Here is a 27,927-nt window from a genome sequence, read left to right as displayed (position 1 = left end):
TGAGTTTCTTTTTCTCTACGATTCTGATAAATCTCTAATAAATTTGATTAGATTCAATCCTTCAGCCAAAGGCTTCTATGCATTTATGGCTTAGTGGTTAGCAGTGACGTCTCACAGCAAAAAGTTAATACACATGACTTTCTAAAATGTTATTCAATATAATAAACATATAATCCCATTTTCGTTATATATATTTACTCGATATTCCCTAGTCACACTTTGCTCAACCAACGAGTGCTGCTGCTTCTGACGAGTAACGGAGTCAATCTAAACAGTTCCCCACGTTGACCCCATGTTCACCAGTGACACCCCGTCAGTTTCCTGAGTGACGACGTCATTGTGTTTCCCCCCCTCCCCCGCGGTGTTGATGAGTCCTTTGTTCCCCTGACAGACAGCAGACCGCGAGGCCCCCGGGCTGGTCAGCATGCAGAGCCTGGCCTACCTGAGTGGCTTCCCCTCCACCTTTAAGGACACGGAGCAGCTCCGGGCCAAGCTGCCCTCCGTCATCACCAGCAAAATCAAAGAAGTGAGCCAGACACTAAACGCCTTTGCTAGAAGGCTTTGGTTTTGATACTTGGATGATGTGTGCTATGCTATCTTTTTTTTTTTATGGGCTTTTAGTGTCAAACATTTACACAGCATTTATCATAACTTCTTTGTGTGCTCACCATTGTTACATGAATAGTACACATAGAAAAAAGTCTCTCAAAAGCACACATTTCTTTGGTTACATTTTTTCATATTAGTGGTCTGTTACATGGTTTCTTACAGTTGCACAGGGAGTCTCGAACTGAATATTACTGAGACACAGTACTCGTGTATTTACACTGACACATGTAACAGCATGTACTTGATATGTACTGACTCTATTGTGTAACTTTACAGGGGGGTTAGGGTTAGAGGTTAAGGTTAGGATCAGGTGCAAACAGCAATCCACAACACATTGTGTAGTTGCATGCTGTTGTAATGTTTTTACATATCGCATATGTGTAATAATGTATTATTACATAATATTTCACAAGTGTTGTTACACGTTTTCTTTTTGTTTTGATGCTGGCCACCTATGCTGGTAGATGTTTGCCCAGAGCAGGCACTCAATGTCAGTTTGCTCATTTATTTATCCTGTAAATATGCTCAGGGTGTAACCTAAATGCCTGGAACTCACAACTTGGTATTCCCTTTATTTTATTATTATGTTACATTTTCTCCATGTAATTGCAGAGGCATTTTATCATGCTAGCAGATTAGTTATTAGTTATTACCTTTTACATAGACAAATGTGCATTTGTTTAGAACAAATGTATATTTATATTAGATATACCGCGTGGGCAAATCAGCACTAAATTGTTCATAAAAATCTGTTTCGTGTTATTTTATTACATTGGTCACTTTGTTAATTTTAAACAGATGTTGCTTTCCAACACAAGAGGGCATTATTGTGTTGTTTTTGACTTGTTAGAACAGGGAACAAAAGGGTTGCTATTCACAAAGGGTCATACTCATCATCAAGTCTATGCAGCCTTTCTTATGCATTTATATTATTATGTTATTATTATATAATGATGATGGCAGTGTAAAACAGTAATCAAGTGATATTTGTTGAACAACACTAACTCTCCACAAGATGTCGAGCTGTGACTGCCCCATGATGCCCTGCGTGGTGTGAGATTCTCTTGGAGTTCCAGCTGTGGGCAAAATAAGTGTTTGGTAATTTTACACATGGTACAACTGTAATCTGAATACTGGCTTATCTTGATTGTAGGACCATTCTTGCAGGGCAGACACTGAAGCCCTCCTCCTAAATATGGTGTTTTTCTATTTTAAAACGGTTAGCCCCAGACGAGGATAAAGAGGACCTCATTTAGCATAGAGGCTGGGCAGCCACGTGTAGCTCTAACAATTTTCTCTCGTCAGAACTCGGCCCCTCCAAGGTATTCTGAGCGGGTGGGGTGGGGGGGGGGGGGGGTGGGGGGGGGGGGATGCCAGAAACGGGATGGAACCTGTGAGCAAAGAGAACAAATTGGTCTGCCGCTTGTCTTGTGTTGGTCCAATCGCAACACTGGCCAGGCCCAGTAAGGACTCGCTGTACTGGCTGTGAATGAACTGGCCCTCGTGATGGTCGGCCAAACAATGGGAGTGCTCCGTAATTAGTAACACAAAAGCACGACAAAGCTGACGATGATAATGCAAACAAATGATTGGTTGTAAGAATGGATTTGTTGTTTATGTGACGCAAGTGCTAGCATCCGATCTGTATCGCAGACCTTAGAAGCAGAGCAGGAGGGTTGATCAAATATTTGTAAAAAATAGGGGAAATAATTACATGATAAGCTTTATTTTTTGGGGTTTTAAATTACTTTGAATAAGACAACTGAATAAGTACTATAATACCCTTTGTTATTATGGTACTTAATAATTAGTACTAGTTGTTTATGATGATGTGGCCAGGAGACCATTTTCATCGTGTGTGTCTGCGTGTGCTTGTGCTTCTCCAGCACAAGCACACGCTGTGTGTTTCAATGTCCATGTGCATGCACACGCCTCAGCGTTGAGACGAATGGCGATGCCTTGCTCATCTTCCACGTATCTGTAGCGTCTGCCTTGCGGTCGTGTGCCATTGGCGCGCGGTGTGACCCCTTGACCCGTAACGAGACCCGTCTTAACCTGGCCGCTAGCTGAGCCTCCACGGCGCTTTAGCGGCTAACGCTAGGACAGCTGTAGGAGTGGCGCCAGCGCTTGAATGCTACGAAAGGTCACCAGGAATTCACTGACCTCCTCGCCGAGTCAACCCCACCAATGATACACACACAGATATGGCAGAACACACACAGACAAACACACACACACACACACAGACACACACACGCGTGCACACAGAGTCACACGCACACACACATAGAGATGGACACACACAGAGACACACACACACACGCACACAAAATGATACACGCAAACACACAGTCTCAGAGGTGATAACAGCTGATGGCATGACTGCGCTGACAAGTTATTGTAGAGGCCAGATTTACAGTGAGGGAGGAATAGGAGCTGCAGAGAAAAGAACACACAGGATCAAGTAGACGTGTATTTGTGTGTGTGTGTGTGTGTGTGTGTGTGTGTGTGTGTGTGTGTGTGTGTGTGTGTGTGTGTGTGTGTGTGTGTGTGTGTGTGTGTGTGTGTGTGTGTGTGTGTGTGTGTGTGTGTGTGTGTGTGTGTGTGGTTCTCCCCTTAAATGTCTGAAAGTGTTTACATTTTTTCCGCGACTTGTTTGAGCCTGATCTTCGATTCGGTAGAGGGCGACTATGGGAGCAGTTTAGTATTCCTCAACCATTGTCAGCGTTCCTCTACTCACACGTGTCTGTTGATATGTCTTTTGATAATATATAAGTGGGGCTCTGAGCTAATGTCAAGGTTCTTCCTCCTGTTGCCAGCCGAATTCAGAGAGAGAGAGAGAGAGAGAGAGAGAGAGAATTTATAGCTGGCGTTAGACAGAGCGCAATGGTGATGAGAGATGGGCCCTCACCCCTATCGCCTGCGCTCTCGTCTATATATCTCGGGCGTTTGAGTGTTTTGACGTCGCCGCCACCGCTGCTAATTGGTTTCTTCTGCCGCCACCTCGACGCCCCCCCCCCACCCATGGGAAATAAGACGCCCCACTGTATTCATTTCCTGTGCATGTCATAGGACTCGTACATGTGATCGAGCTGTGTTAGCTCCTGTTAGCTCACACCCTGCTCTATTGACCAGGACAGAGGAGGACCCCATAAACTCAACCTGGGTTTAATGCTGTACAGATTCAGTTTGGCTATTTCACTGTTGTCTACTTTTGTGCCATTGCTGTCAGGCCAACGGTACGGCTGGGGCTATGGCTGGTGTTGGTTTTTGGGTCAGAGGTCAAACAGGACGCGGTTGGTTCCGTGGTGATTCATATGTAGTTGGACAATGATCGGGATCTGGCAGCGCAGGCTGACATTCTGGTATCGAGGTTTCCACTTTGCCGCTCCGCTGGCGGTATCGCAGATGGGGATGCCACTTTATTTTCGTGTGTGTGTGTGACAGTCAGTCAATCAGTATACTGGTATTATTAATATGTTAAGTTATTATGCTGTCTGCATTCCACACCGCATAACCCTCTGTGTGTGTGTGTGTGTTAATATACCTATAAACAGAGTGGTAATAAAACCAGGTTATGCCATCTGTGTTTATGCAACAAGCACTAATCCTCACATCAAACAGGACACGGTGTGGGGTCAAGTGTTAAAAAACACACACACACACACACACACACACACACACACACACACACACACACACACACACACACACACACACACACACACACACACACACACACACACACACACACACACACACACACAGGTGCCAACAGCAACAGCAGGGTTTGTTTTCCTCGCCAATGGCCCGCGGGGTCTCAAGGTGTTGAAGCCCACAGACGGCGAGGCGCTAACTCTCCAGCCGTTCTTCAACCGACCAACTTGACCCGGAGGTCAGGGGTCAGCCAGGCCGACATTGAACCCCAGTCAAGTTCAAGTCTTTGTTTGTCTGACTCTGTGGTGGGACGCCTGTGTCTTACCAGAGCCCAGAGTCTCGTGTTTCACTGGGCTCTGCGTTCCTCCGGCCTGGGTTTGAAAACAAAACCCATATCACTTGTTTTATGATTCAGTTTTGAATGACCAAATGTGGACGCGTGATATTCGTTGGTATTGATCAAGAAGAGATGAAAACCATCCTTTCATTTCTTCTAGTTATTCAAATAGATTGACCTGCCTAAATGTTTACAAGGGGAAACTAAAAGAAAAGTGGTGTGTAATGTTCATATTTTTTTATTATTCAGTTTCTTTAATCTGCATTAATCCTTGTGATGATTATGCATTAATCCTACTAATAACTATTGTTAGTTTACTGCCATGTTCGACCGTGTTACAAGGGAACATTTAACAAGGCCTATGTAGTAGTAGTAGTAGTAGTAGTAGTAGTAGAAGTAGAAGAAGAAGAAGAAGATAACAAAATAGAATATTAACATAGGTGTGTGTCTTCCCTCCAGTTTGAGCTGTACTCCGAGGCCAGCATCGCCCTGCTCCACCTCAACGGGCCCCAGGACTTCAGTGACCTGAGCCAGCAGGCCCGCAAGAACCTGACCCTGGACGGGAAGGAGCTCACCATCGGGCCCGCCTACCTGTTCTGGGACCTCACCGCCATCTCTCAGGTGGGCCCCCCTTTAGTCAAATACAACACAGCTTTATTGTCTGTGGAAACACATACACGTTCGGACATGAACTACACACATAGACGGATAGACATATAAAACTACCAGAGTATTTTGGGGTTCTTGAGCGGCGGTGTTTTGGATTAGTGTGATTTTGGAACACATTTTTAAGAGAAATCAATAGTTTCCAATGGTGAAAAATAAGAGGATATTTCTGGTCTAGCTAGTCAGAGGCAGATTGGGTCAAAATATGTATATACACAAATTGGAGGTGAATATAGACTGACAATAACATACACAGTGTTGCAAAAGCTATGTTTATATTGTCAAGGTTTCCGCCGTGCGGAAACTTTGAAGAGCAACTTGACGACAAAGTGTGTTGACCTCAATTTCCCTAATTTCGCCATCACTGGTGCAATCCAGTTTGTGGCAAACAGTCTTTTCATCTCTGAACTGCAGATTGGTAGACTGGGTAGCCCCGCCCATTCTGCCGGCGATTGGAATTCGCCCTGCAATAGGGTCTGGGGAAGAGCAATACATTTCCGATTTTTTTGCAGGAGCCAATCACCAAGCTGGCTTTTCCCCCTTTCCCCTGCGCTATTGGCTGGTTTAACACAATGACGAAAGGGAAGCAACGGCAAGCAGCCATTCGCGTACAGAGTCAGTTGAACTAGGCCCGTTAAACACGCCTCTTGTGTTGAAGAAAATGACGGCAGCTTCCCCAGACCAAGCTCAATCTACGATTGAGCTTGGTCTGGCAATAGCCAGACTAGCAGATTGGGTCAAATACAAATTGAGGGTGAATATAGACAACAATAACATAGCAGAGTGTTGCAAAAATTGTGTTGACCTCTATTTCCCTAATCACTGGTGAAATCCAGTTTGTAGTCAACAGTCCTTGCAGATTGATTGCAGACAGCTTGCAGACAGCCAACAATCTGAAGTGGACCAAATCCAAGAGTCACGTGACACTACAGGATTCCACTCACTCCCTCCACTATTTCCTCCCTCCCCTCTCCCATTTTGGCTCCAGTCCAAACGGGACGAGGACGTGTCGGCAAGCCGGTTTGAGGACAACGAGGAGCTCCGCTATTCGCTGCGCTCGGTGGAGAAACACGCCCCCTGGGTGCGTCACATCTTTGTGGTGACCAATGGGCAGATCCCATCGTGGCTCAACCTGGACAACTCCAGGATCACTGTGGTCGCTCACCAGGTACAGTCTCCGGTTGCATGAGACCCTGTAGAGATGTTTCATGTGCAATAGTTTATCATTTGTTTTAATATTTTCATTCAATCAAATCTTCACAAAACTAAAAACTAAATCAATTAATAACAACAAACAAAATAAAAAATTAAAACAAATATGTGTATGACCAGGCAAACTATATATTCATCTTAACAAAATATATTTTAAATGATGAAGGTTAAAAAAAATATATAGATATATGCAACAAAAATATTTTGCATTTAAAGTTTCCTTCTGCTAAGAAAATAACTGTCCTTTCTTCTGAATATCAGAGTTTATCTCTTCTGATATTTTGGTAAAATAAAATATATTTTTTCCTTATTTCACTATGTTCAGATTCCTTCTAGAGTCTAAGCCTTAACCTCTGAAGTCACTAAATGTTACTCTGGAACTGTATTAATGCCTTTAACCATTATATTTGGCCTCATCGTATATTGAATTGATCATTTATTTGTCTTATGTCTCAACAAATGTAAGTCCTGTACGTAATGCTGTGCAGATTGTAATTCTAATGAACACATTGCATTTTGGCGTTCCCAGGACATCTTCCAGAACCAGAGCCACCTGCCCACCTTCAGCTCCCCGGCCATCGAGACCCACATCCACCGCATCCCCGGCCTCTCCCAGAAGTTCATCTACCTCAACGACGACGTCATGTTCGGCAAGGACGTGTGGCCGGACGACTTCTACAGCCACTCCAAAGGACAGAAGGTGCCTCCCTCCCTCCTCATCCTCCTCGTCATCGTCCTCTTGCTCGTCTTCCTCGCCCTAACCCGCTTCCTTCCTCTTCCTTCCTCATCCTCCTCCTCCTCTTCCTCTGCCGAAAGACCGAAGGTGCCTGCCTCCCTGCTCTTCCTCATCTTCACACTCCTCCCCCTCATCGTCCACCTCCTTCTCCTCCTTTTTCTCCCTCCCTCCTTTCCTTCTCCCTCCCTCCTTTCCTTCTCCCTCCCTCCTTTCCTTCTCCCTCCCTCCTTTCCTTCTCCCTCCCTCCTTTCCTTCTCCCGCCCTCCTTTCCTTCTCCCTCCCTCCTTTCCTTCTCCCGCCCTCCTTTCCTTCTCCCGCCCTCCTTTCCTTCTCCCTCCCTCCTTTCCTTCTCCCTCCCTCCTTTCCTTCTCCCTCCCTCCTTTCCTTCTCCCGCCATCCTTTCCTTCTCCCTCCCTCCTTTCCTTCTCCCTCCCTCCTTTCCTTCTCCCTCCCTCCTTTCCTTCTCCCGCCCTCCTTTCCTTCTCCCGCCCTCCTTTCCTTCTCCCGCCCTCCTTTCCTTCTCCCTCCCTCCTTTCCTTCTCCCTCCCTCCTTTCTCATTAAAGCAAAGCTGTAATTCACTGAAACCCCATCGGCTGTTATTTGAGATGTAAACCAACCCCTGCCTTAAAGGGGAGACGTAAAGACCATTGAGGTCAATCGTCCAACTCTTCCGACATCTCGTCAGCTGAAACAGAGTTCATTTTGCAGATCACGATTTATTTCACACCACGCATGGAGAAATTATCTCTTGTAATAAAAAATAGCTGAGGAAGTCGGTTCCCCTCTCAGGATTGGGTATTGTGAATCACTGACTCAGTGACGGCATAGCAGCCTCTTCGTAACCTACAGAATGGTGACCTTGAACCCCTTGTCCTTCCTCTCAGGTCTACCTCACCTGGCCCGTGCCCAACTGTGCCGAGGGCTGTCCTGGGTCCTGGATCAAAGACGGCTACTGCGACAAGGCCTGCAACAACTCGGCCTGCGACTGGGACGGGGGAGACTGCCTGGGTGAGGGGAAGGCAGAGGGAGGGAGGGAGAGAGAGAGACCTTGCCCTACATGGTGCATACTGACTGTGGTTTGATTGTGTGGCCTCTCTGTACTTGATGGCGAGCTGAAGTTGTTGTTGGTGCACTAATAGAGAAGCACTTTGAGGATACTGAGGTTCCCATTTAGATGTTCTGCACCAAACTGAAGAGAGCTGTCTTCAATGTGTTTGGACTTTATTGGCTCTCAGATAATAAAAAAAACAAAACCCCGCCAAACGTTTAGCCAAATCAAAGTTTATCCTGTCGTACACTGGGACTTGTTTGCTTCTGTTGTGGCCGTGTTTCTGACCATCTGACCTCTGACCCCCAGGTACCGGGGGCAACAGCCGGTTCGCGGGCGTGGCCGGGCTGGGCGCGGCGGGCGGGGCCGGGGCTCAGCCCTGGCAGTTTGCCGGCGGCCTGGGCGCCGTGTCCTACTGCAACCAGGGCTGCGCCAACTCCTGGCTGGCGGACAAGTTCTGCGACCAGGCCTGCAACGTGCTCGCCTGCGGCTTCGACGTGGGGGACTGCGGCAAAGGTGCGTCTCAGCCCCCCCCCAATCTGTGTCTATCTTTGGTCTATCAACCCCGCCCTCCCCCCCCCCCCCCCCAAGAAGTTCTCCCACAAACACATTCACATTACACTACCCTCATTACACTTTATCAAGACCTAGTTTGGTTTCCACGTGGTTTTGTGTGTGTGGGGTGAATGGGTTGTGATGTAACCAATTTCCATTAGTCATAAATGTTCAGGTGTGTTGTTATGTTATTATTACAACATTATATGTTATAATGTTATGTTGTCGGGTTTCCTAACCCTTCAGCATATTGTTAGACGACAAAGAAAACGAAAATCGTGTGTAGCTTTGATCCCCTTTAACTAATTAAGCTCATCTTTCGGCTGGGTTTCTAAGAAAAATAGATTTTAAAATATATCTAAATATTGTGTATAATTTTGTGGCCTTAAAGTCCCACAACATTTAATAAAACTCTACTGTTAGTCTGATTGAGAATTACTAACCGCGGTCTCTGTGAGACTCCAGCTGCGTCTCTATTAGCGCTCCGCCCAATAACGAGCGATGTGATTCGCCGTCCTGCCCCTCCCCAGACCGCTTCGACCAGATGCACCGGGTGGCCCTGCGGCGCAACCAGAGCCTCTACACCGTGCCGCGCGGCGAGCTGCGGCCCTACCTCAGCTTCGAGGGCGTGGCACGGCGCGTGTCCGAGGCCACGGTGGGCGAGCACGCCGTGGTGCGCCACACCTCGGTGGCCAACAAGTGGAAGACGCTGCACCTGCTGCTGCTGCCCGGCCACAACGCCACGCGCGTCCACTACAACCTCACCTGCCAGGGCGGCGACGACGACGCCCCCTTCACCCTGCGCTTCAGCGTCGCCGTGGACACCCGGGAGCTGCCGCCGCCCCCGCCGAAGTCCAACGCCTCCCAGCCCCTGGTGGAGGGGGGAGGCGGGGGAGGGGGGCCGGCGGTGGACGGAGGCGAGGACCCCAAACCCACGGCCGACCCGGAGACGCCGTTGCCCTTCCCGGACGTCCCGGAGGACCGGAGGGGTCCTCGCGTGCGGACGGCGGCCCCCGGGGAGACGCGGGCGGCCGTGGAGGTGCCCGACGTGGACGGGGCGGCTCTGCCCGAGGGGGTCCGCGGGGAGCTGAGGCGGCTGGAGGAGAAGCTGCAGGGGGGGGACATCACGCTGAAGGGGTATAATCTGACCAAGGCCGCCCTGCTGGGGCCCTACCACGCCCAGGGGGATGGGGGGGCAAGGGGGGGCAACGCCTCGAAGGTACCGGAGGAATCGACCAGGGGTGCCGTCGGGGACCAGCCCGTCGGGGACCAGCCCGTCGGGGACCAGCCCGTCGGGGACGCTGAGAGGGTCCCGCCGTCGCCGGCCAGACTGCGGGTGGAGAAGGGGGACTCGCCGGGGAGGCCCCAGTCCACCTCCAAGCTGCTGGGCACGTTGGTGGGGGCCCTGCCCAAAGCCAAGGCCCCGGAGCCCCGCCCGGAGGAGGCCGGAGGCGCAGGCTCAGAAAGGGCCCCCGCGGGCAGGAAGCTCCAGCAGTACAACGCCCCCGCGGACCCCGGCTTCCTGCCCTGGGAGAGGAGCAAGAGCTTCAGCGTGCTCCTCCAGGCAAGTGGTTCCCTCCATGTGACCGTGGCGGAAATCTGGCCTTTGAGCACGTTTGCTGCTTGTTAATTATTTTAGTGCTAAATAGACTCTCTGGTGGTGCGGCCTAGTTTCGTGCATTCATGTTAATTTCCGTGCTCTCGCGTCACATGTGTGTCCGTGTTTTCACGTGCACAGCCGTGCTTTTGTGTTCTATTTTTGTGTTTTCTCCGGTTTTCTGTGTTTCGATGTGTGTAATTCCTTGATTTTACGTGCATGTCCATTTCTTTTGATGTCATGTTCCCCGGTTTTACACACGGTTCTCGGTGTGAACGTGTCACGTTTTCCCTCCGGGTTTTCACACATCCATTCTTTCTCACACCTATCTGGCTCGTCACCCGCATTCCCGTGTCCGTCCACACGGCGGCGGAGCAGGAGGGGGAGCGGTTGCGGCGGGAGCTGGCGTACCGGGCGGACGGCGGCGCCGCGGGCCGCCGGCTCCAGGACACGTTCGCCGACTCGCTGCGCCACGTCAACCGGCTGCTCAACGGGCAGTTCGGCTTCACCTCCCGCAAGGTCCCCGCCCACATGCCCCACATGATCGACCGGCTCGTCATGCAGGAGCTGCAGGACACGTGAGTGAGGTCCCGCCCCCCCCCCCCCCCCCAGAGCACCTGATTGGCCCGCGAGTCACGGGGGGATGGTTTTATAAAAGGAGAACCGTCTTGTTTGTTTCACAACCTGTGTAGGAAGTGGCACACCTGGAAGTTGATGGGTATATGCAAAAATAAATGCATCATTATATAAAACCACAGTACATTTGATAACATTATGTCAAGTAGAAGAAAATAGATATTTCCTTCGACTGGGCCATAGTGTGTGTCTTTGTCTGTGTCTTGTGGGTCTGTGTGTGTCTGTGTGGTATGTTGCATTACAAATTTATATATACTGGTCCCTATGAACAGGAAGAGAAACCAAGACCAAATAAAGCTCTGTGGTTCTACCCACTCTCCCCCCGCGGCCCCTCCAGGTTCCCGCTGGACTTCGACCGGACGTCGGAGCACCGCGTGCGCCACTCGGAGGACATGCAGTTCGCCTTCTCCTACTTCTACTTCCTGATGAGCGCGCTGCGGCAGCTGGACGTGGCGCGCGTCTTCCAGGAGATCGACACGGACCGCTCCGGCGTGCTGTCGGACCGCGAGATCCGGACCCTCGCCACACGGGTCCACGAGCTGCCCCTCAGCCTGCAGGTCAGCTGATTGGTCGGGGAAAAAATGAATAAAAAAAGACAACTGTATAAAAGACTGTGTGGCAAATGTGTTTATATCATGATGAGGTCTCAGGAGAACCCTTACGCGGTCGACCCTCATTAGCTAGTGCTGCTCTTTGTGTTGTTTCATAAAGTGTGTGTGTGTGTGTGTGTGTGTGTGTGTGTGTGTGTGTGTGTGTGTGTGTGTGTGTGTGTGTGTGTGTGTGTGTGTGTGTGTGTGTGTGTGTGTGTGTGTGTGTGTGTGTGTGTGTGTCCAGGATCTGACCAGCCTGGAGCAGATGTTGATCAACTGCTCCAAGACACTACCCAGCAACCTGACCCAGCTGGACGCTGTCAGCCCCTCCCAGGAGTCCTACTACGACCCCAGCATGGTGAGACCCGCCCAGCAGCCCGGAACAGCCCTCTCCCCACTCGGTCACACCCTGACCCGTCGATACTAGTGTCCGCCCCAGGGTGATGCTTCCACAGGGTTCTGCTCCTACTGTTTTACTTCTGATCACCATTTGCATTTAAAGAGCTTTGCTATTTTATATCATTGGTCAGATTTAGAAAAACGACGTAATGTTCAGACTTTATCGCAGAAATGCGTCTGAAGCAGTACTAGTACTATGTATATTTGAAAAAAGCCAAAAGGGATTCCCCTTTAAAGCTAACGTCCGACATGCCAAATAAGATATGGCCATCATGGGTTTTGCAAGAGCCACACACATTCCCCACACACTGAAAGAGATCCTCACTGACATCCTCACTAAAGTGTTCAAAGCGTTTGACTGTCTTGGTTGTCTCTGGTTGACTCCACAGCCCCCCGTGACCAAAGGCCTCGTGCTGCACTGTAAGCCCATCACAGAGCTCATTCACAAGGCCTTCAAGGACCAGAACAAATACAAGTAGGTCCTCCACCACCAAGCCCAGGGGATACCCAAGGCCCCAGAGGCCTGAGACCCAAGGCCCGAGTGGGCCTAAGACCCAAGGCCCCAGTGGGCCTAAGACCCAAGGCCCCTGTGGGCCTAAGACCCAAGGCCCCAGAGGCCTAAGACCCAAGGTCCCAGTGGGCCTAAGACCCAAGGCCCCTGTGGGCCTAAGACCCAAGGCCCCTGTGGGCCTAAGACCCAAGGCCCCAGTGGGCCTAAGACCCAAGGCCCCAGTGGGCTTAAGACCCAAGGCCCCTGTGGGCTTAAGACCCAAGGCCCCTGTGGGCCTAAGACCCAAGGCCCCAGAAGCCTAAGACCCAAGGCCCCAGAGGCCTAAGACCCAAGGCCCCAGTGGGCCTAAGACCCAAGGCCCCAGTGGGCCTAAGACCCAAGGCCCCTGTGGGCCTAAGACCCAAGGCCCCTGTGGGCCTAAGACCCAAGGCCCCTGTGGGCCTAAGACCCAAGGCCCCAGAGGCCTAAGACCCAAGGCCCCAGAGGGCCTAAGACCCAAGGCCCCAGTGGGCTTAAGACCCAAGGCCCCTGTGGGCTTAAGACCCAAGGCCCCTGTGGGCCTAAGACCCAAGGCCCCAGAGGCCTAAGACCCAAGGCCCCAGAAGCCTAAGACCCAAGGCCCCAGAGGCCTAAGACCCAAGGCCCCAGTGGGCCTAAGACCCAAGGCCCCAGTGGGCCTAAGACCCAAGGCCCCAGTGGGCCTAAGACCCAAGGCCCCAGTGGGCCTAAGACCCAAGGCCCCTGTGGGCCTAAGACCCAAGGCCCCTGTGGGCCTAAGACCCAAGGCCCCAGAGGCCTAAGACCCAAGGCCCCAGAGGCCTAAGACATGTTCACACAGGACAAGGCTTCCATACCTCGGGGTCAAGGTCTGCAGAGAACAAGATGGAAATGGTGTTAGGGGCTTAGGGTTGGGGTTTGGTTTTAGGGTTAGGGATTGGTTTTAGGTTTGAGGGTTTGGTTCAGGGATAGGTTTTAGGGATATGGTTTGGTTTAAGGGTTTGGTTTAGGGCTTGGTTTTATTGTTAGGGGTTGGTTTTAGGGTTATAGATTGGTTATAGGGTTTGGGTTTACTTAAGGTTTGGTTTCAGGGTTAGGCTTTAGTTTGGTTGATTTAAGGTAAGGTATTAGGTGGGTTCAAATGTATTGTGATTTATTTGACACGATGTACGTTCTCCTCTCGTCTGTGCTGCAGGTTTGAGATCATGGGGGAGGAGGAGATCGCCTTCAAGATGGTGCGCACCAACGTGTCCCACGTGGTGGGGCAGCTGGACGACATCAGGAAGAACCCCAGGTCAGAGAGAAGCCAGGGGGATTTCCCTTTAGATTCACTTCTTTGTATTGTATTTTCAGTTTAGTTTCCGTTTGAAAGATCCCATTCTTTTAAGTTTAGTTGATTAAGAAAAAAAATAAAAATTTCCAAGACTTAAAAAGTGACAATGTTTTTATGGAAATAACGGACGGAATGCTCTGAATACAACATACAATAAAAAAAATAGAATTCTGAGCACACTGCTGGTCATTTATTTCAATTAATAAAAATGTTTTGATGAATTGAAATTATTTAGGACAAATAATTAGATAAATAATGTATAATGACAAATACCCCTTTGTCTTCCTGCCCTTGCAGGAAGTTCATCTGTCTGAACGACAACATCGACCACGGCCACAAGGACGCGTCCACTGTGAAGGCGGTACTCCGGGACTTCTACGAGTCCATGTTCCCCCTGGCGTCGCAGTTCGAGCTGCCCAGGGAGTTCCGCAACAGGTTCCTGCACATGGACGAGCTCCAGGAATGGTAGGTCCAACGCGGAGAGGGACTGGCCCATCCGAAGGCCCCCGTATACTCACAACGCACTCGGAATCGGCGCGTTTGCATAAGGTGACAAACTGTTTGCAGAGAAGGCTGTTTCGAAAGGCTGCAATATGGCCAATGAGTTTGTTTAATGGCACCAGGAGTTTCCTACCTCTATCTCTTCTGCAGTCCCTGCTTTGAGCGATCCAACATCATGTGCATCATCCCTCCCAATCGCATCAAGTCTTGCGTCAAAGTGTTTCTCCTTGAAGGAAACCTAGAGCGGTTACACTGAATGCGGGATGCCGCCATCTTGGTTCTACCTCGATGGCGGCTAAGTGAGGAAGGCCGATGGGTGCACAGCTCTTATTCAGACCAGGGGTATTTCAGACGCGCGTAGTGCATAAAGAAATACCGACAACCCATGGGGTCATTCTAGTGTTGCCGTGAGATGAACATTCATCGAGTAGTTTCCCTAGTCGTTTTTCCTTTGCCATTGTGTTCAGATTGTCAGTACCTGGGGGTGTTATAGGTTTAGAGAGGGGCCGGGTCATGTTCTCTAGGGGCCCCTAGGGGGAGATCTTTTTAAAATTAGACCGTCCCCATTGGATAAGTTTAGACTCTGCACCAGTGTATTTTTACACCCTAGACCCACACGCGCACCATTTATTAAGCCCTGTCATCTGAGTGGGTGTTGTGTTGGCAAACTAACGGGGGGTGATTTCACTTTATCACTCTGTTGCTCTTTTGAACCCTGCTGCACACACACGTATATTGGCTGTTATTAAAGTGTGTGTGTGTGTGTGTGTGTGTGTGTGTGTGTGTGTGTGTGTGTGTGTGTGTGTGTGTGTGTGTGTGTGTGTGTGTGTGTGTGTGTGTGTGTGTGTGTGTGTGTGTGTGTGTGTGTTCGTTCTAGGCGTGTTTACCGGGACAAGCTGAAATTCTGGACCCACTGTGTGCTGGTGACCCTTGTCGTGTTCACCGTCCTGTCCTTCTTCGCCGAGCAGGTCAGTACGAGACACGCACATAAACACACCCATCGCACTGTGAAACCACCGCCACCACATAAACACAGACACACACCTGCCTGCGCCTTCCTTTGGGGTTCCATGATTCCCGGTGGAGCTATGATTCCTGGCCTCGCCAACTGAAATACTTTGGACCCGCTTCCATCTCACATGTCCCTCCACACCCACGCACACAAAGTCACACCCACACACACACACACACACACACACAGTCTCTCTGGAGTGTCGTCATCCTTTCTTCTACAAGAGACAGGTGATGAAGCCATCACTCTGTTGTCGTCTGGCTTTCATTACTGAAACACGCACGCACACACACACACAAACACACACTCCTACCCGATGCTATCTTAACATATGAGATCTCGTCCCTTGGGCCTCCCAGAGGCCAAGCTGAGATTACCGCCAAGAAGTATTTACACACTCCACGGCACTCGCAGTAGGCTGAAGACGGTTTCCGGTTGCTTCCCCAGTAAACTAGAATGAAGGTCCACTGTTGACAGACTTATGATGATAAACCTCCTCGAGCCCATTGACACACTCGCACACCTGAGCCCCTTAGAGCTGTATGGACAGTGTTGTCTTCAGACGTAGCCGACACAGGATACATAATCTTTTTTGTGTTAGGCACCTGATCCGGGAGACACATTCGCTAGTACGCAACCAATCAGAGTTTCCAATGGTTTCAATGCTCTAAGACTTTGCATGTTGAATCTGACTAGACACCGTCCGCGCGGTTCCAAAAGCTGAACACATTGAACAGAATTGTTCCCGAACTCGTCCCGAGTCTCCCCAAACGTTTCAGAAGGCCAAGGGTTGGGCCGGTGTGTTCCACGCTTATCACCCAGGGTCTGGGTCCTAACACTAACAACCAGTGTGGAACGTGTGCCACCGCCTCCACTAGATCAGCTTTTCCAACACCACAGGGGATTGCACTGGGTCATAAACTCCTCTTTGGCATAGAATCCCAGTTACCCAAGGCCATGTCCTTATCACCCTTACTCAGTTATCATTCAACTGATTTATTGTTTTGGCTTCCTGGTTGCATTTTTTAAATGATATCTCGTCTGACTCGGTGTCTTTTCCTCTGTATGTCTCTCTCTCTCTCTGTCTGTGTCTCTCATTGTGTGTGTGTGTGTGTGTGTGTGTGTGTGTGTGTGTGTGTGTGTGTGTGTGTGTGTGTGTGTGTGTGTGTGTGTGTGTGTGTGTGTGTGTGTGTGTGTGTGTGTGTGTGTGTGTGTCTTCCTCTGTCCGTCTGCTTCCGTTTGTCTTCCTCTCTATGTCTGTGCCTTGGTATGCGTCTGTGTCTCTGTCTCTCTGCCTCTCTCTCTCTCTCAGTTGATCCAGCTGAAGCGCAGGCTGTTTCCCAGACGCCGGGTCAGCCAGGAGAACAACTCTGAGCGGGTGTGAACGAAAGGAAGGTCCTTGCCCTTAGCTTCCCTCCGTGCTTGGCTGTCACCACTACACCTTCTCCCGGACTCCCTGCAAAGCCTTGCCCGCCCTCCCTCCCTCCCTCACCCCTCCATGAGGTGAGAAACATGGGTGAATGAGCGTGAGGTAAGCGGTGTGTGACCAACGCGAGGAGAAAACAAGCAAAGAAGAACCACCACGACGTCGCTACGTCTCGTCCCGTTATATGTCATCCCCCGACGGCGCTTGAACAAACGAAACATGTCCGGAGATGACGGTTGAGTTGAACACTTTAACGCTGCCGTCACCGCAGTCCCTCCAACTGTTGTGGAGCCAGCGTCCCCCGTCTCTATCCCCCCCCCCCCACACGCTAACGCACAAACACACGTACACTCAAACTCGCGCCAAACACACGCACACATACACACACAAACGGACACACAGACGCACACACTGCCCCGATGGTGTCACCAATGTCAACCCCACTCTCTGGTCCTCCATCCTCCCTCGGCGTGTGAGTGATGACCTGCTGAGGTGTGAGACACCAGAGCCGACCAACGGGTCAGCTGGGAGGTCCTGTGAAGTGGACCCAAGTTTACAGTCTTAACCGCTAGCCTTGTGACAGACATTTCCTAGCCTGGACCTGATGAGATAATAATTATAATAATAACGACGATGATGATAACGACGACGATAGTACTAGCGAATACAATAGGGTTCCTACTGATTTCGTAGGTGTCCCGAATTAATGGGAGTCATGACGATGGAAACAATTGCCACGCTTCTTTGTTTGTCTTGTTTACCTGCTGTTGAGAATCAAAAGAATCGACAAACTAAAACTTGAAGTGCCTTTCCTGACAGGTGTGTAGAATACTTAAATCGTTCCCACAATGCATCTGCTGCTTGTCGGTTGATCCGTCGTTTCGCGCCGTCTTTCAGAATACGTAGACGTCCTCTTTGATACGTGGTCCCGTCCCCAACGCGGTCACCCCAGGGGGACCCGCCTGACCGAGGCTTCTGATTGGTTGTTTTGTGTTGAATGAAGAAGTGTGAGTGTTAAGCCCCATGTGATTGGACAACCGCCGGTATGTGTCCCTGTGGGACCCAATAGGCTCTGCTTGTGTCTGAAATTCAGACCCTTCCCTGACACTCCTCCACCAATCCACCTCTTTGCATGCTTTCTAGATGTGTTTTTTTTATTTGATTCATACCGTTAATTAATTTAAAGGGTAGGAATCCCCCTCTCCATCACTTTTATTTTTCTACTCTAACCATTTCAGGTTGGGTCTCGCATAGTGTTGTTGAAAAGGTTTAAAAAAAAAAAAACTGCCAAGTGTTTTCGGTAAAAAAATTGAGCGAGTAATGTACGTTCTGATGTTTTACTGCGGCCCTTCGAAACAAGCTGCATACATCTTTTGTAATACCTTCACCCATGTTTTCTTCTTCCTCTGACAACCTTGTTTGTCTCCTGTGCTCAAGGAAGTACTCCACACTGGGTTTTCCTGCCCTTTTTTTAACAATCGTCTTTAAATCTATGTGAAAATTGCGTCAACTTAAATGCCATGGGCAGCAGGTTGAGTGTTTATCTGCAGCCCTGACGATCGACTCCATCCTTAGGATACGACAGAAGTTTGTTTTACATGTTGACTCCTAATACAACCGACTACCCCATAGGATCTGAAATGTTTTCCGCTGCGTGATAACCCTAGTTTACACGCATGCACACTGAGTAACATATTTATAAACCGGCAGATTTCGTTCGTTGGATGTGTGCCCGAGTCTCCATGACTGCAATAAAATGATTTTGGTTCACTTTGTGTTCTTGGGTTTGTTGTGGTTGAATCAAAAGACGGCACATCGTGATTGAAAAGGATTTCTTTATTACAATGTTTTCTCACACTTATTAGAAAGGCTTTCCCCTTGGATGTTAGACGGCTCAACAGAAGAGACGAGGCGTACCTTTCAATGCATAGTTCCACAGTCCATCAGGGCTAATAAAAATAATAATCTTTGATAAGACGATGTGAATCATCAAACTTTTAGAGAGGAACTATATGGACTTTTCCTGAAGGAATAAAATCAGAACGGGAGAGGGATGGATCAGCGTCTAAACCGTAGCAAAAATCCCTTTTTGAATCCTAGTGGACCTGAAATCACAACCAATTTAATCCCAAATCAAGACTATGACATCCCTCCCCATTTACACCATCATCCATCGATTATTATAAAAATGTTAACGATCAAATAATAGTTGTTTTTTTAAGTACCAAATGCTGTACATTTAACCTATACAAGGTACACATTTGTACAAGGGAGCGGATATAAGTCGTGGTGTGAGGAGAAAACGAGAACATTAGCACTGTGTGTGTTTTTGTAAATAGTGTTGGTTGCATCTTGCATAATACTTCAGTGATTACAACACTGCGTCATCAACGAAGAGTTCTGCAGCTGCCCTACTCTCCCCCCCGTCCCCCGTCCCCCCACAAAAAAATCCTCTTAAATATTCACAGAAGAAAAATAACAAAACATGAATTAAAACAAAACATTTAAGGCGTCGTCATTTGAATTCTGTACAATCACATTGAATTCCCATCAGCCCTTCAGGGAGAAGAAAGCAGAACCAGAGTCGTGTGTCCATGCGTCATTCAGCCACCAATCCCAGCCCACCGCCAAAATAAAAGCCCTACGTGGTCACTTGTACTCGGGTGGTGGTTTGTTGTTGCTAACCAAGGCCATGGGGGGGGGGTGAGATGAGTATACTGGTGCCGTGTTTTTAAGTGAGCACTCAGCATTAACACGACCGTCCATCGCTTTGTCGCGCGGCAGACGTACCGTATTGAAACCCAGCATTATACCTTTCATTGGGAATTACCAGTGGTCTGAAGGTTCCTGTACTTCGTCCAATTATTTCTCTATTCATTTTTTTTCAAACCCTGATTGAGGTCGTTTTGGATTGGGTTAACTTTGTTTGTTCAATAAATAACAGGAAAATCAAACATGATTTGAAGGCGGTAACCACACTAAGTTTGGACAAATATCAATAACGCGATCGTAGCGGTTCTCTGCGAAAGGTGAGATGAAGCTTAGTGAATATCATCATTTTAATACAAATCGGTAAACCTAGTTTGGAACAGTGTTTGGTGGAGTCTATTCATCACTGGATTAGACACCTTAACAACCTTTTGCCGTCCTTATTTGATATTTGCTCACGCGAAGTAGTACCTTTTAAAATAAAACTTATTTTGGTCATTGATTTGCCTAAGCAAGAGATAAGGGAGTGCCAACTTAAGGGAAAACTAATATCTACTGTTGGGCACCACAATTGGGTGGTGAGATCATAGCCCAAATCTGATTGGCCGAGACCAGTGAGGGGATTCACTGATCAACCTACTAAATTCCTTCTTTATCAAAAACCATCTTGCACTCCCTTCTTCGCTAATCAACTTCACAGGTCTTTTGTTTTGGTTTGCTTTGCTAAGTCCGTTACTAAAAACGGGAAACTCGTCGGGGGCGTGTCCTTTAAGTCTGATAGGTCAGGACTGGTGATGTCACGGGACACCGGGGGGGGTGTTGGTTGGTCGTCCCTCTTTATTCTACCTGGTTTAGATTCCCTTGTGGTTATTCAGTGGTCACTCTGTCAAGGCTGCTGTGGCTCGGGTTCGAAGGCCGGTGCTCGCGTTCGTCTGCTTCCAGGAGCGTGCGGAGGTCTCTCGTGTTCTCCTCCTCCTCCTCCTCCACCAGCTCCTCCTCGTCCTCCTTCTCCTCCCGCCGGGCAAGTCGTCAGTCGCGGCGGGCGCGGCCGAGCGGCTTGATGCTGAACACCTGGATGCGCAGGTGCGAGGCGATCTGGAGACACACGCCCGAGCAGTACCGCGCCAGGTCCAGCAGGGAGAGCACCTGAGCACAGCGAACACACACACAGACAATTGGTTTGATATTTGGTTTTAATATACTGATTTTATAATGCAAAAGTATAATTTCAACGACCAGGTGTGAACCGTGGTGTGTATCTCTCTCCCTGTGTGTGTGTGTGTGTGTGTGTGTGTGTGTGTGTGTGTGTGTGTGTGTGTGTGTGTGTGTGTGTGTGTGTGTGTGTGTGTGTGTGTGTGTGTGTGTGTGTGTGTGTGTGTGTGTGTGTGTGCGCGCGCCAACTGACCGCGGCGATCCAGAGTACAATGTACTCGTCGACGAAGCTGTTGAAGTACTGGTTGAGGAAGAGGAGCCCCGGCCCGATGAAGGCCGTGTCCGGGAGGTACAGCTCGCTCTTGGTCATGTGAGCCACCTGCACAGGTCAACGTACAGGTCAACACACACACACACACACATCGGATTGGGTACTCTCCCCACACTAAGATGTCTGTACTGTATTGTTAACTAAGAGGTGTTGTCGTTTCAAACCTATGCAGCAATAAAACACAAGGTGGAGACATATATAGAGCTGGATGGATATCAGGGCCTCAACAGGGACGAACGCTTGTTCCCTTACACCAACAGACATGTTTACCTGCTGATTATAAAAGCATGACTCATGAGTCGTCACCCTTGGATTACTCATGAGGTGCTTGGGAGGGAACCCTGAAGGGAAACCCGAAGGGCGGGTTGGATACTTTCTAAATCTAGTTTACCCTGCCCGGTTTCTCAGATTACCTAGCCAAGCTGTGAATGTAATTGCTTGATGTTCAAGGAAGGCTAAAGAAATCCTTACTTAGCATACCCTAGTCCAACTGGATGGATTCACAACAACACCACACGCCCAGCACTGTGTAAACGCATGCTACATTTCCTGCAACACCGGTTTACTAACACGCTGCTACGATGTTAACGTGTTGAAAGATGAAGGCAATGAGGAGCCACAGGGAAAAAAAACTCACACATCTTTTTTTATAATGTGAGAGTAAGGCTTCATACGATTGTTGTGAAAAAATGTCAGCCTGCACAACAACTCAGTTTATACTGGAGCAATGATGTCAGTGGCCCAACTTTTAAGAGATTTGTTTCACAGAAACAGGAGTTGCTGTTGCAGAGCACAAAGAATGAATGAATGTATGAATTCAATAAATAAAGAGCGAGAGAGCACAAGAGTTAGTGTCAGAGAGAGAGAGAGAGAGACGTACCACCAGCTTGTTGGAGATCTTGGCGATGACCAAGCCGAAGGCCAGGAGGTAAAGGCAGGGGTGGTTCTCAAACAGCTGACTGGACGACTTCTTGAAGATGATGAAGGCCAGCGTGAGGATGAGTCCGATGTGGAGGCCGGGGCTCAGCACACTGGTGTCCTGCAAACACGACACACCGCCAACGTTTACAAAACAGGGAGCATCAAACCGTCGGAGGGAGTGCGCCTTTAACCCTGCGCTCACACACACATGCCCCTTGTGGATCTCTACAAAGGTTGAGATTTCAGGCAGTGCTGACGACTTTGTGTGTCTGATGTGTGTCTGGGCCGGCTTTATTGTTCCTGTGGAGCATGGCGGAGTGGTCATGCTCTGGACTCACGGCCACGGTGGAGCCGTTCTTGCCCACGCCTCCGTTCAGGATCACGTGGAAGTAGTTGTAGCAGGAGAAGCACGCTCCGCCGATGATGCCCACGATGGGGAACACGTAGAGCTTCACCCCCAGGACCGGCAGCTGAAACACACACGCGCACGGTGAGACCCCCGATCGCAGACTGACCAATGGCTCATTGGCTCAACGCGGTAAAAACAAGTGTGCTTTTTATGAAAGCGGGTCGGGCATGCTGAGCGAGATGGGGCCGACAAAGCAAAGGAGAAACATTTCTATGTTTACGCATATACTAGATATAGATCTATGCAAGTGGGGTCGTCAGCTTTTTTTAAAGCCAGATCATGGCCGAGTGATGACCTTCTGCCATGGCATTCGTTAACCATAATATTTACCTTCTTCTCACTTTAGGTCAAGCCTCCAGAGGCAGCAAAGAGCGAAAGTGAAACACAGACTCTTTAATGGCTAAAAAACAAATGGAAGACGCTACAAACTAGGTGGTTAGCCGCTGGTTCAGACAGTGTGCCTCAGAGTTTCACATCTCGCCTCGCAACTCGACAGCAGAGGTGTGTGTGTGTGTGTGTGTGTGTGTGTGTGTGTGTGTGTGTGTGTGTGTGTGTGTGTGTGTGTGTGTGTGTGTGTGTGTGTGTGTGTGTGTGTGTGTGTGTGTGTGTGTGTGTGTGTGTGTGTGTGTGTGTTACCGTTCCCTGCCAGAGGCCGACCCCACCGACAGCCGTCATCAGGTACATGGTGACGATGGCGATCTGCACCTCCGTCACATCAACCCTGGAGGTAGTTATTTTTAATTTACAAATATCACACGCCCACCCTTCTCATTAAAATAACAACACGCAAGGAAGACCAACACGGTTCAGATATTGACCGTGTAGAAATTCATGCAATTATTCGCTTTAATTATAATCTATTTTCTTTTATTATTTCATTTCATTGTATAACAATGTTTTTATATGAAGCACTTGTAGTCTGCTTTGTCTATGAATAGTGCTATATAAATGGAAGTTGACATGCCTACATGTGTTTATTTAAAAGAAACGCCAAGCGAGAAAACAACAATTATGTTGTCCTCATGTTGCTCATGTTCCGTGCTTCCCACTGAATTGGGATTGTCCTGTGTTACGGTGTGTTTGCCAACAATCTTAGGAAGCATTCATTGCAATTGAGGCACAGCCAACAGGAGTAGAGCCACTGGTGTGACTGGTCGGACGGCTCCGTCGGGCGGGGCGACTTACAGGCCGAAGCGCAGGGTGCCCGAGACGTAGGTCTGCCAGTGGGCGCAGAAGAACATGAACATGCCGATGAACCCACAGAAGAAGATCCAGTCGGGGTACCAGCCTATCCCACACGATATGCAGCTTCCCACGGCGACAAAGACTGTCATGTGTTGGGTGAGTGAGACGGTTGGGAGGGAGAGAGCGAGACACAGAGCAAGAGAGGCAAGGGTCAGTGACATCAAAAGAAAAACATTATCACTGCCAGAAACATTCAGTGCAGCTTTTATTATTAGTCATTTGAGGCGGAGACACAACCCACAATAGGCAACACGCTGGAACATCAACCTAACAAGCTAGATAATAATATTAAATTATGGGTCGTGGCCTGACAAAGAACAGAATGCTCCACAAATTCTGAACACATCTAGTCTTCTGGGTACACTCTGGCTGGATCCATCAGAAACACCTCAATTGTCTTTCTGGTGCCGAGTTGAATCAAACAACAACCCCTGATCAGTACCAAAAAGTGGCATGGCAAAGGAGTAACACTAGGGCTGCTAGATTATGGAAAAAAATCACAATCACGATTATTTTGGTCAATATTGAAATCACGATTATTCAAACGATTATTTTTGAGTTTGAAAACATGATGCATTTATTCAGCATTTCTTTAAAAAAAAACACTTTGTAACTGAGAACTTAGAGTTAACCCTCATTTCTTAAACACAATTCAAATTGTGCAGAGAAATATTTACATTGGTCAATCTGACCGGCGGGGACATTTAGAATTTCCTGTCCTCCTCATTTTTTTCCGGTCAATGACCGGTAATAACCGGACAACGGAAACTCTGCTATAAACCGGCCTAACTTTCACCGTCACCGAACCCTTTCTTCTTCGCACGGCTGTCAACATCCGGAACATTCGCTTGTTAGATTTTCAAACAGAAGTTTCAAAATAAGATCTAGTAGTAAGTACGGGTAGCATAGAACTAACGTTAGCCAAGTGGGGGCTCCATGATTGCTAAATCTAATGAGAGAGGTAACATTGCCATTAAGGAAGGAAAGCATCGTACGCCTTGCGACTGTGCCTCGTTCGCAGTATGCCTTGCGAAACCCAGTATGCCTTTTGAAACGCCTCGTGATTGGTCGATGAAACGCTACCAGGAATGCCTAAAGGGCGTTCTTGTGTCATGACAGAAACGCCCAAGCCTGCAGATGGACCCTTCTCAATAATAGGAACGAGCAAGACGCCCTTTTATGGGTAGCAGAGGGTCACCTGTGGAGACGGCGTCACAGCCGTGGTCGAAGAGCTCCCCGAGGGCCGAGCTGCTGTTGGTGCGCCGGGCCTGCTTCCCGTCGATGGCGTCCAGGGACTGGTAGATGAACAGCCCCAGGGCACTCAGGATGAACGCCCATGCTGGAGCCTGCCGGGACGAGAGAAACCCATGCACACTTTGAGTTAGGGCTGCTCCATTATGGAAAAAAAAATCGTAGTCACGATTAATTTGGTCAAAATTTAAATTATAAGAGATTATTCCCCAAAAAAGGAATATGACTCAAAACAAACATTTATCGCCCAAAAAAAAGGTTGTAAATGGGACCTTTGAACTTTCCCCTTCAAAAAACTACACAAAATGTTCAGGTTCGAAAAAAATGCACAAATATCCAGCTGTTCTTCTATAAAACCTTTAATTAAATAAATATATATACGGTACTTAGCAGCAAGAAAAATGTTGGAGAATGCGGTTAATTGCTCAGCCCTAGTTGGTGATGCGGCTAAGGCGAACCTAAGGTTGCCACTTGCCAACCAACATCATCTACAGAGAAGGGAACATCCCGGAGTGGTTTATTACGCTTATACCACAGTTACACACAATGTTTACTTACTTGACTTGCTTTCATTTATAACTTGATCGAATCTGCTGACGATTGAATATTCTTCTGCAGTGCTTTGGGCATTTTGTTTTTAAGGTTGTTGGGGGAAATATCTGGTCGATAGTTGGAATTATTAGTGCATTGATTTGGGACTTTTGAAAAGACAGCGTTGTCCTTTTATTGAAAAAGTAATGCTCAGCCTAAGTTGGAATGTAATTGGCCAATCAGGATCAAGTATTAAACGTTGCTGTTCTATGCATAAAGATTGGGGCTGCCTTGAACGTTTCTTTATCTAACTTTCATATCATTTCATCTAATCCTCCTATAAGGATCCCATTCTGTTATATCATCGGATCAAATATAGAGTGGGATATTCTAATTAAAAAGGGAGAGTTCAAACACAACCGAAGAAACAAGTAATGTCTTCATGTGGAACCCTGGCATAGAGGAAGCTGCCAAAATAATACCAGCCTGATGGTTCACAGCCTGATGGTTCCCAGCAGGGAAGCCGGTCTTTTCCTCAAACACATTTGATTTGTGTGATAGAGAGACTATTTTCAGCCAACACACGGAAATGACCATTGCATAAAGCAATAACAGAACATAGGCTGTGTGGAGAGATATCTCTCTCCCTACGTATGTAAAACATAGCGGATGTCACTCTCCATTAAGACTCCTACTTTATCACTATAAATGGCTAATGCCAGTATGTTGTCAACCAGGGAGCTAGAGACCGTTTTGAATAGAGCCGGTTTCAGCAACGCAACCTTTAACACAGTGGCCTCTAGTCTACCGTGTCCACCGCACAGTCCAACAACACACTGTTTTCCTTCTTCCTTGCAGAAACCATTAACACTCGTGTCCTGTGCTGTCCTATTTCTTTGCGGTCTTGATTTTGCTGCTTCTACAGTTTGAGGTCATCAAATAGTTTAAACCACAGCTGATCTTGTGTGTCTGCATTAGAGTGAGAGAGAGACCGACACAGAGAGACGAAGACAGAGAGACATTTGTGTGCACATGTGTAGGCCTCTTGTTTGTAGCACTAGCATGACAAAAAAGATTCCTAACCTTAAAAGTTCAAGCTGACCAACATGACCTGACTGGGTTCTCTTCTCTGTATGGGGTTGGGATGCAATCCCATCTGGAAAGTGTGTATCTGTGTGTTTTCGTGTGTCCTTGTAATACAGATCCCCTGCAGTTTAAACCGAAGGCCCCAATACTCTATGTGCGCCTAATAAAGACAAGCTATGATATGAAGATTTAATAAGATGTTTCAATCTGCATTCAGGATTTCCATGCCCTTTTTTATTTTTTCACTTTATTATCTTCTCTTTATTCATTTCCAACGACAGTTAGTCCATGATTAGTATCATAGTGATGCCATCGACTGGTGGCGTGATAAGGGTCAGCCTAGGTGGCGTGCGGACTTTGGGTCCTTGGGTTCCATAAAATACATCAACAGCTGTATGAGCGGACCAAGGTTCGGCCCTGATAACAGCGCCTCCAATCGCTCTGAGTTGCCAATTATTCAGATAAAGACACCGTTGTACTCTTGGGAGCACCACGACAGTGACCATGACTATTCTGAATAATGCAGACATGTCTGCTGCAACGTTGATGAAATAATAATGCCATTGTAAGCTACTGAAGTGCTAGAAACTGCTGGGCCCTGAAGAAGAAAAAACAACAATGTTTTGCCCTACAGGTGGCCTGTCCAAAGAAACACCACCCGGTCACATGGTGCATGACATGCGTAAGCACCAGACTATTGGACATCCCAATGCTACACAGAATTGCTTCCAATAAAAGACACGTTATATTCCCATAAAGCGACTTAACGAGACACTACCATAAGCCTTCAAGAGGGAACCCCGGCTTAATGAGTAGGAGGTAAACAACAGCTTTATATGTAGGTCCACCATAAGGTAGCCTGTCCTTCACGACAGAGAAAAACACAGCATACCAACCATGACGAGAAAAACAAGCTACCGTTCACCAACTTGAGCTCCGGAGGTCGCCGCCGCCACTCACCTCTTCCCTCGCCGAAGGACAGTAGTACACCAGCACCATCGTTGTCACTATATTGACCATCAGTCCAACAATAGTCAGGGTATTCGGCGCTATCCATGTCGGTATTTGTTCCACCAGCCAGTTCCAGTAGACCTGAAAAGGAGGCTCCAGCAGGGACCGGCCAGAGGCGCTGTATTTGTGCTCCTCAAGCCGCTTGAGTTGAGCGCCCGACAGCGGCTCCGGCCACAAGAAATGTGGCATCGTTTCGGGGCCTCGTCGCTTCTAAGTTACCCCCGGCGGTACTCCTAAACCCCTCGACCTTTCACTTCTTCAACTTCTCGCGTCCAGCCACGGCACACAAGCTCATTGGGCATTTAGAGTTGGGTAGACATTTCTCAATAGCGGAACTGTAAGATGTCGATCATATCTTTGCCTCAGTGCTGATCGAGTTACGTTTCAACAGGAAGCAGAAGTCCGGAAGGGAGCACCGTGCTGTCGCCGGGAAATTCAAACGTGTCAAATGTGCTTCT

The 27,927-nt window shown here is 48.4% G+C and overlaps 2 protein-coding genes across 2 annotated transcripts in view; one reads left to right on the top strand and one right to left on the bottom strand.

The window, feature by feature from the left end:
* gnptab (N-acetylglucosamine-1-phosphate transferase subunits alpha and beta) overlaps window positions 1-19,186 on the top strand; it is a 21,328-nt gene extending 2,142 nt beyond the window's left edge. Inside the window, exons 7-21 of the mRNA XM_056578879.1 lie at window positions 392-526; window positions 5,063-5,224; window positions 6,258-6,437; window positions 7,011-7,181; window positions 8,103-8,226; window positions 8,576-8,782; window positions 9,352-10,385; window positions 10,797-10,996; window positions 11,392-11,611; window positions 11,889-12,002; window positions 12,433-12,518; window positions 13,747-13,845; window positions 14,182-14,349; window positions 15,263-15,353; window positions 16,710-19,186. Coding sequence (XP_056434854.1) covers window positions 392-526; window positions 5,063-5,224; window positions 6,258-6,437; window positions 7,011-7,181; window positions 8,103-8,226; window positions 8,576-8,782; window positions 9,352-10,385; window positions 10,797-10,996; window positions 11,392-11,611; window positions 11,889-12,002; window positions 12,433-12,518; window positions 13,747-13,845; window positions 14,182-14,349; window positions 15,263-15,353; window positions 16,710-16,781 — 3,063 coding nt within the window. The 3' untranslated portion in view covers window positions 16,782-19,186. The remainder of the gene's footprint in view (window positions 1-391; window positions 527-5,062; window positions 5,225-6,257; window positions 6,438-7,010; window positions 7,182-8,102; window positions 8,227-8,575; window positions 8,783-9,351; window positions 10,386-10,796; window positions 10,997-11,391; window positions 11,612-11,888; window positions 12,003-12,432; window positions 12,519-13,746; window positions 13,846-14,181; window positions 14,350-15,262; window positions 15,354-16,709) is intronic.
* On the bottom strand, window positions 18,615-27,927 carry chpt1 (choline phosphotransferase 1). The gene is made up of 8 exons (XM_056578877.1): window positions 27,419-27,927; window positions 24,789-24,936; window positions 23,531-23,672; window positions 22,982-23,066; window positions 22,275-22,406; window positions 21,896-22,054; window positions 20,938-21,063; window positions 18,615-20,678 (listed from the first exon to the last, which is right to left on the bottom strand). The coding sequence occupies exons 1-8, from the start codon at window positions 27,656-27,658 to the stop codon at window positions 20,562-20,564; spliced, it is 1,149 nt and encodes a 382-aa protein (XP_056434852.1). The 5' UTR covers window positions 27,659-27,927; the 3' UTR covers window positions 18,615-20,561.

The sequence above is a fragment of the Gadus chalcogrammus genome, chromosome 19, assembly GCF_026213295.1.
Source record: "Gadus chalcogrammus isolate NIFS_2021 chromosome 19, NIFS_Gcha_1.0, whole genome shotgun sequence".
Classification (NCBI taxonomy): Eukaryota; Metazoa; Chordata; class Actinopteri; order Gadiformes; family Gadidae; genus Gadus; species Gadus chalcogrammus.
Note: the sequence above shows the minus strand (reverse complement) of the source record. Positions and strands in the feature narration are given on the sequence as shown.

What these genes read in the sequence shown, in the direction of transcription:
- chpt1 (XM_056578877.1), bottom strand. Translation starts at nt 27,658, where the DNA reads ATGCCACATTTCTTGTGGCCGGAGCCGCTGTCGGGCGCTCAACTCAAG. An exon ending in TCGGCCTCTGGCAGGGAACG is followed by an intron (nt 22,407 to 22,981) that starts GTAACACACACA and finishes TGTGTGTTTCAG; the next exon opens with CTGCCGGTCCTGGGGGTGAA. An exon ending in AGATCTCCAACAAGCTGGTG is followed by an intron (nt 21,064 to 21,895) that starts GTACGTCTCTCT and finishes TGACCTGTGCAG; the next exon opens with GTGGCTCACATGACCAAGAG.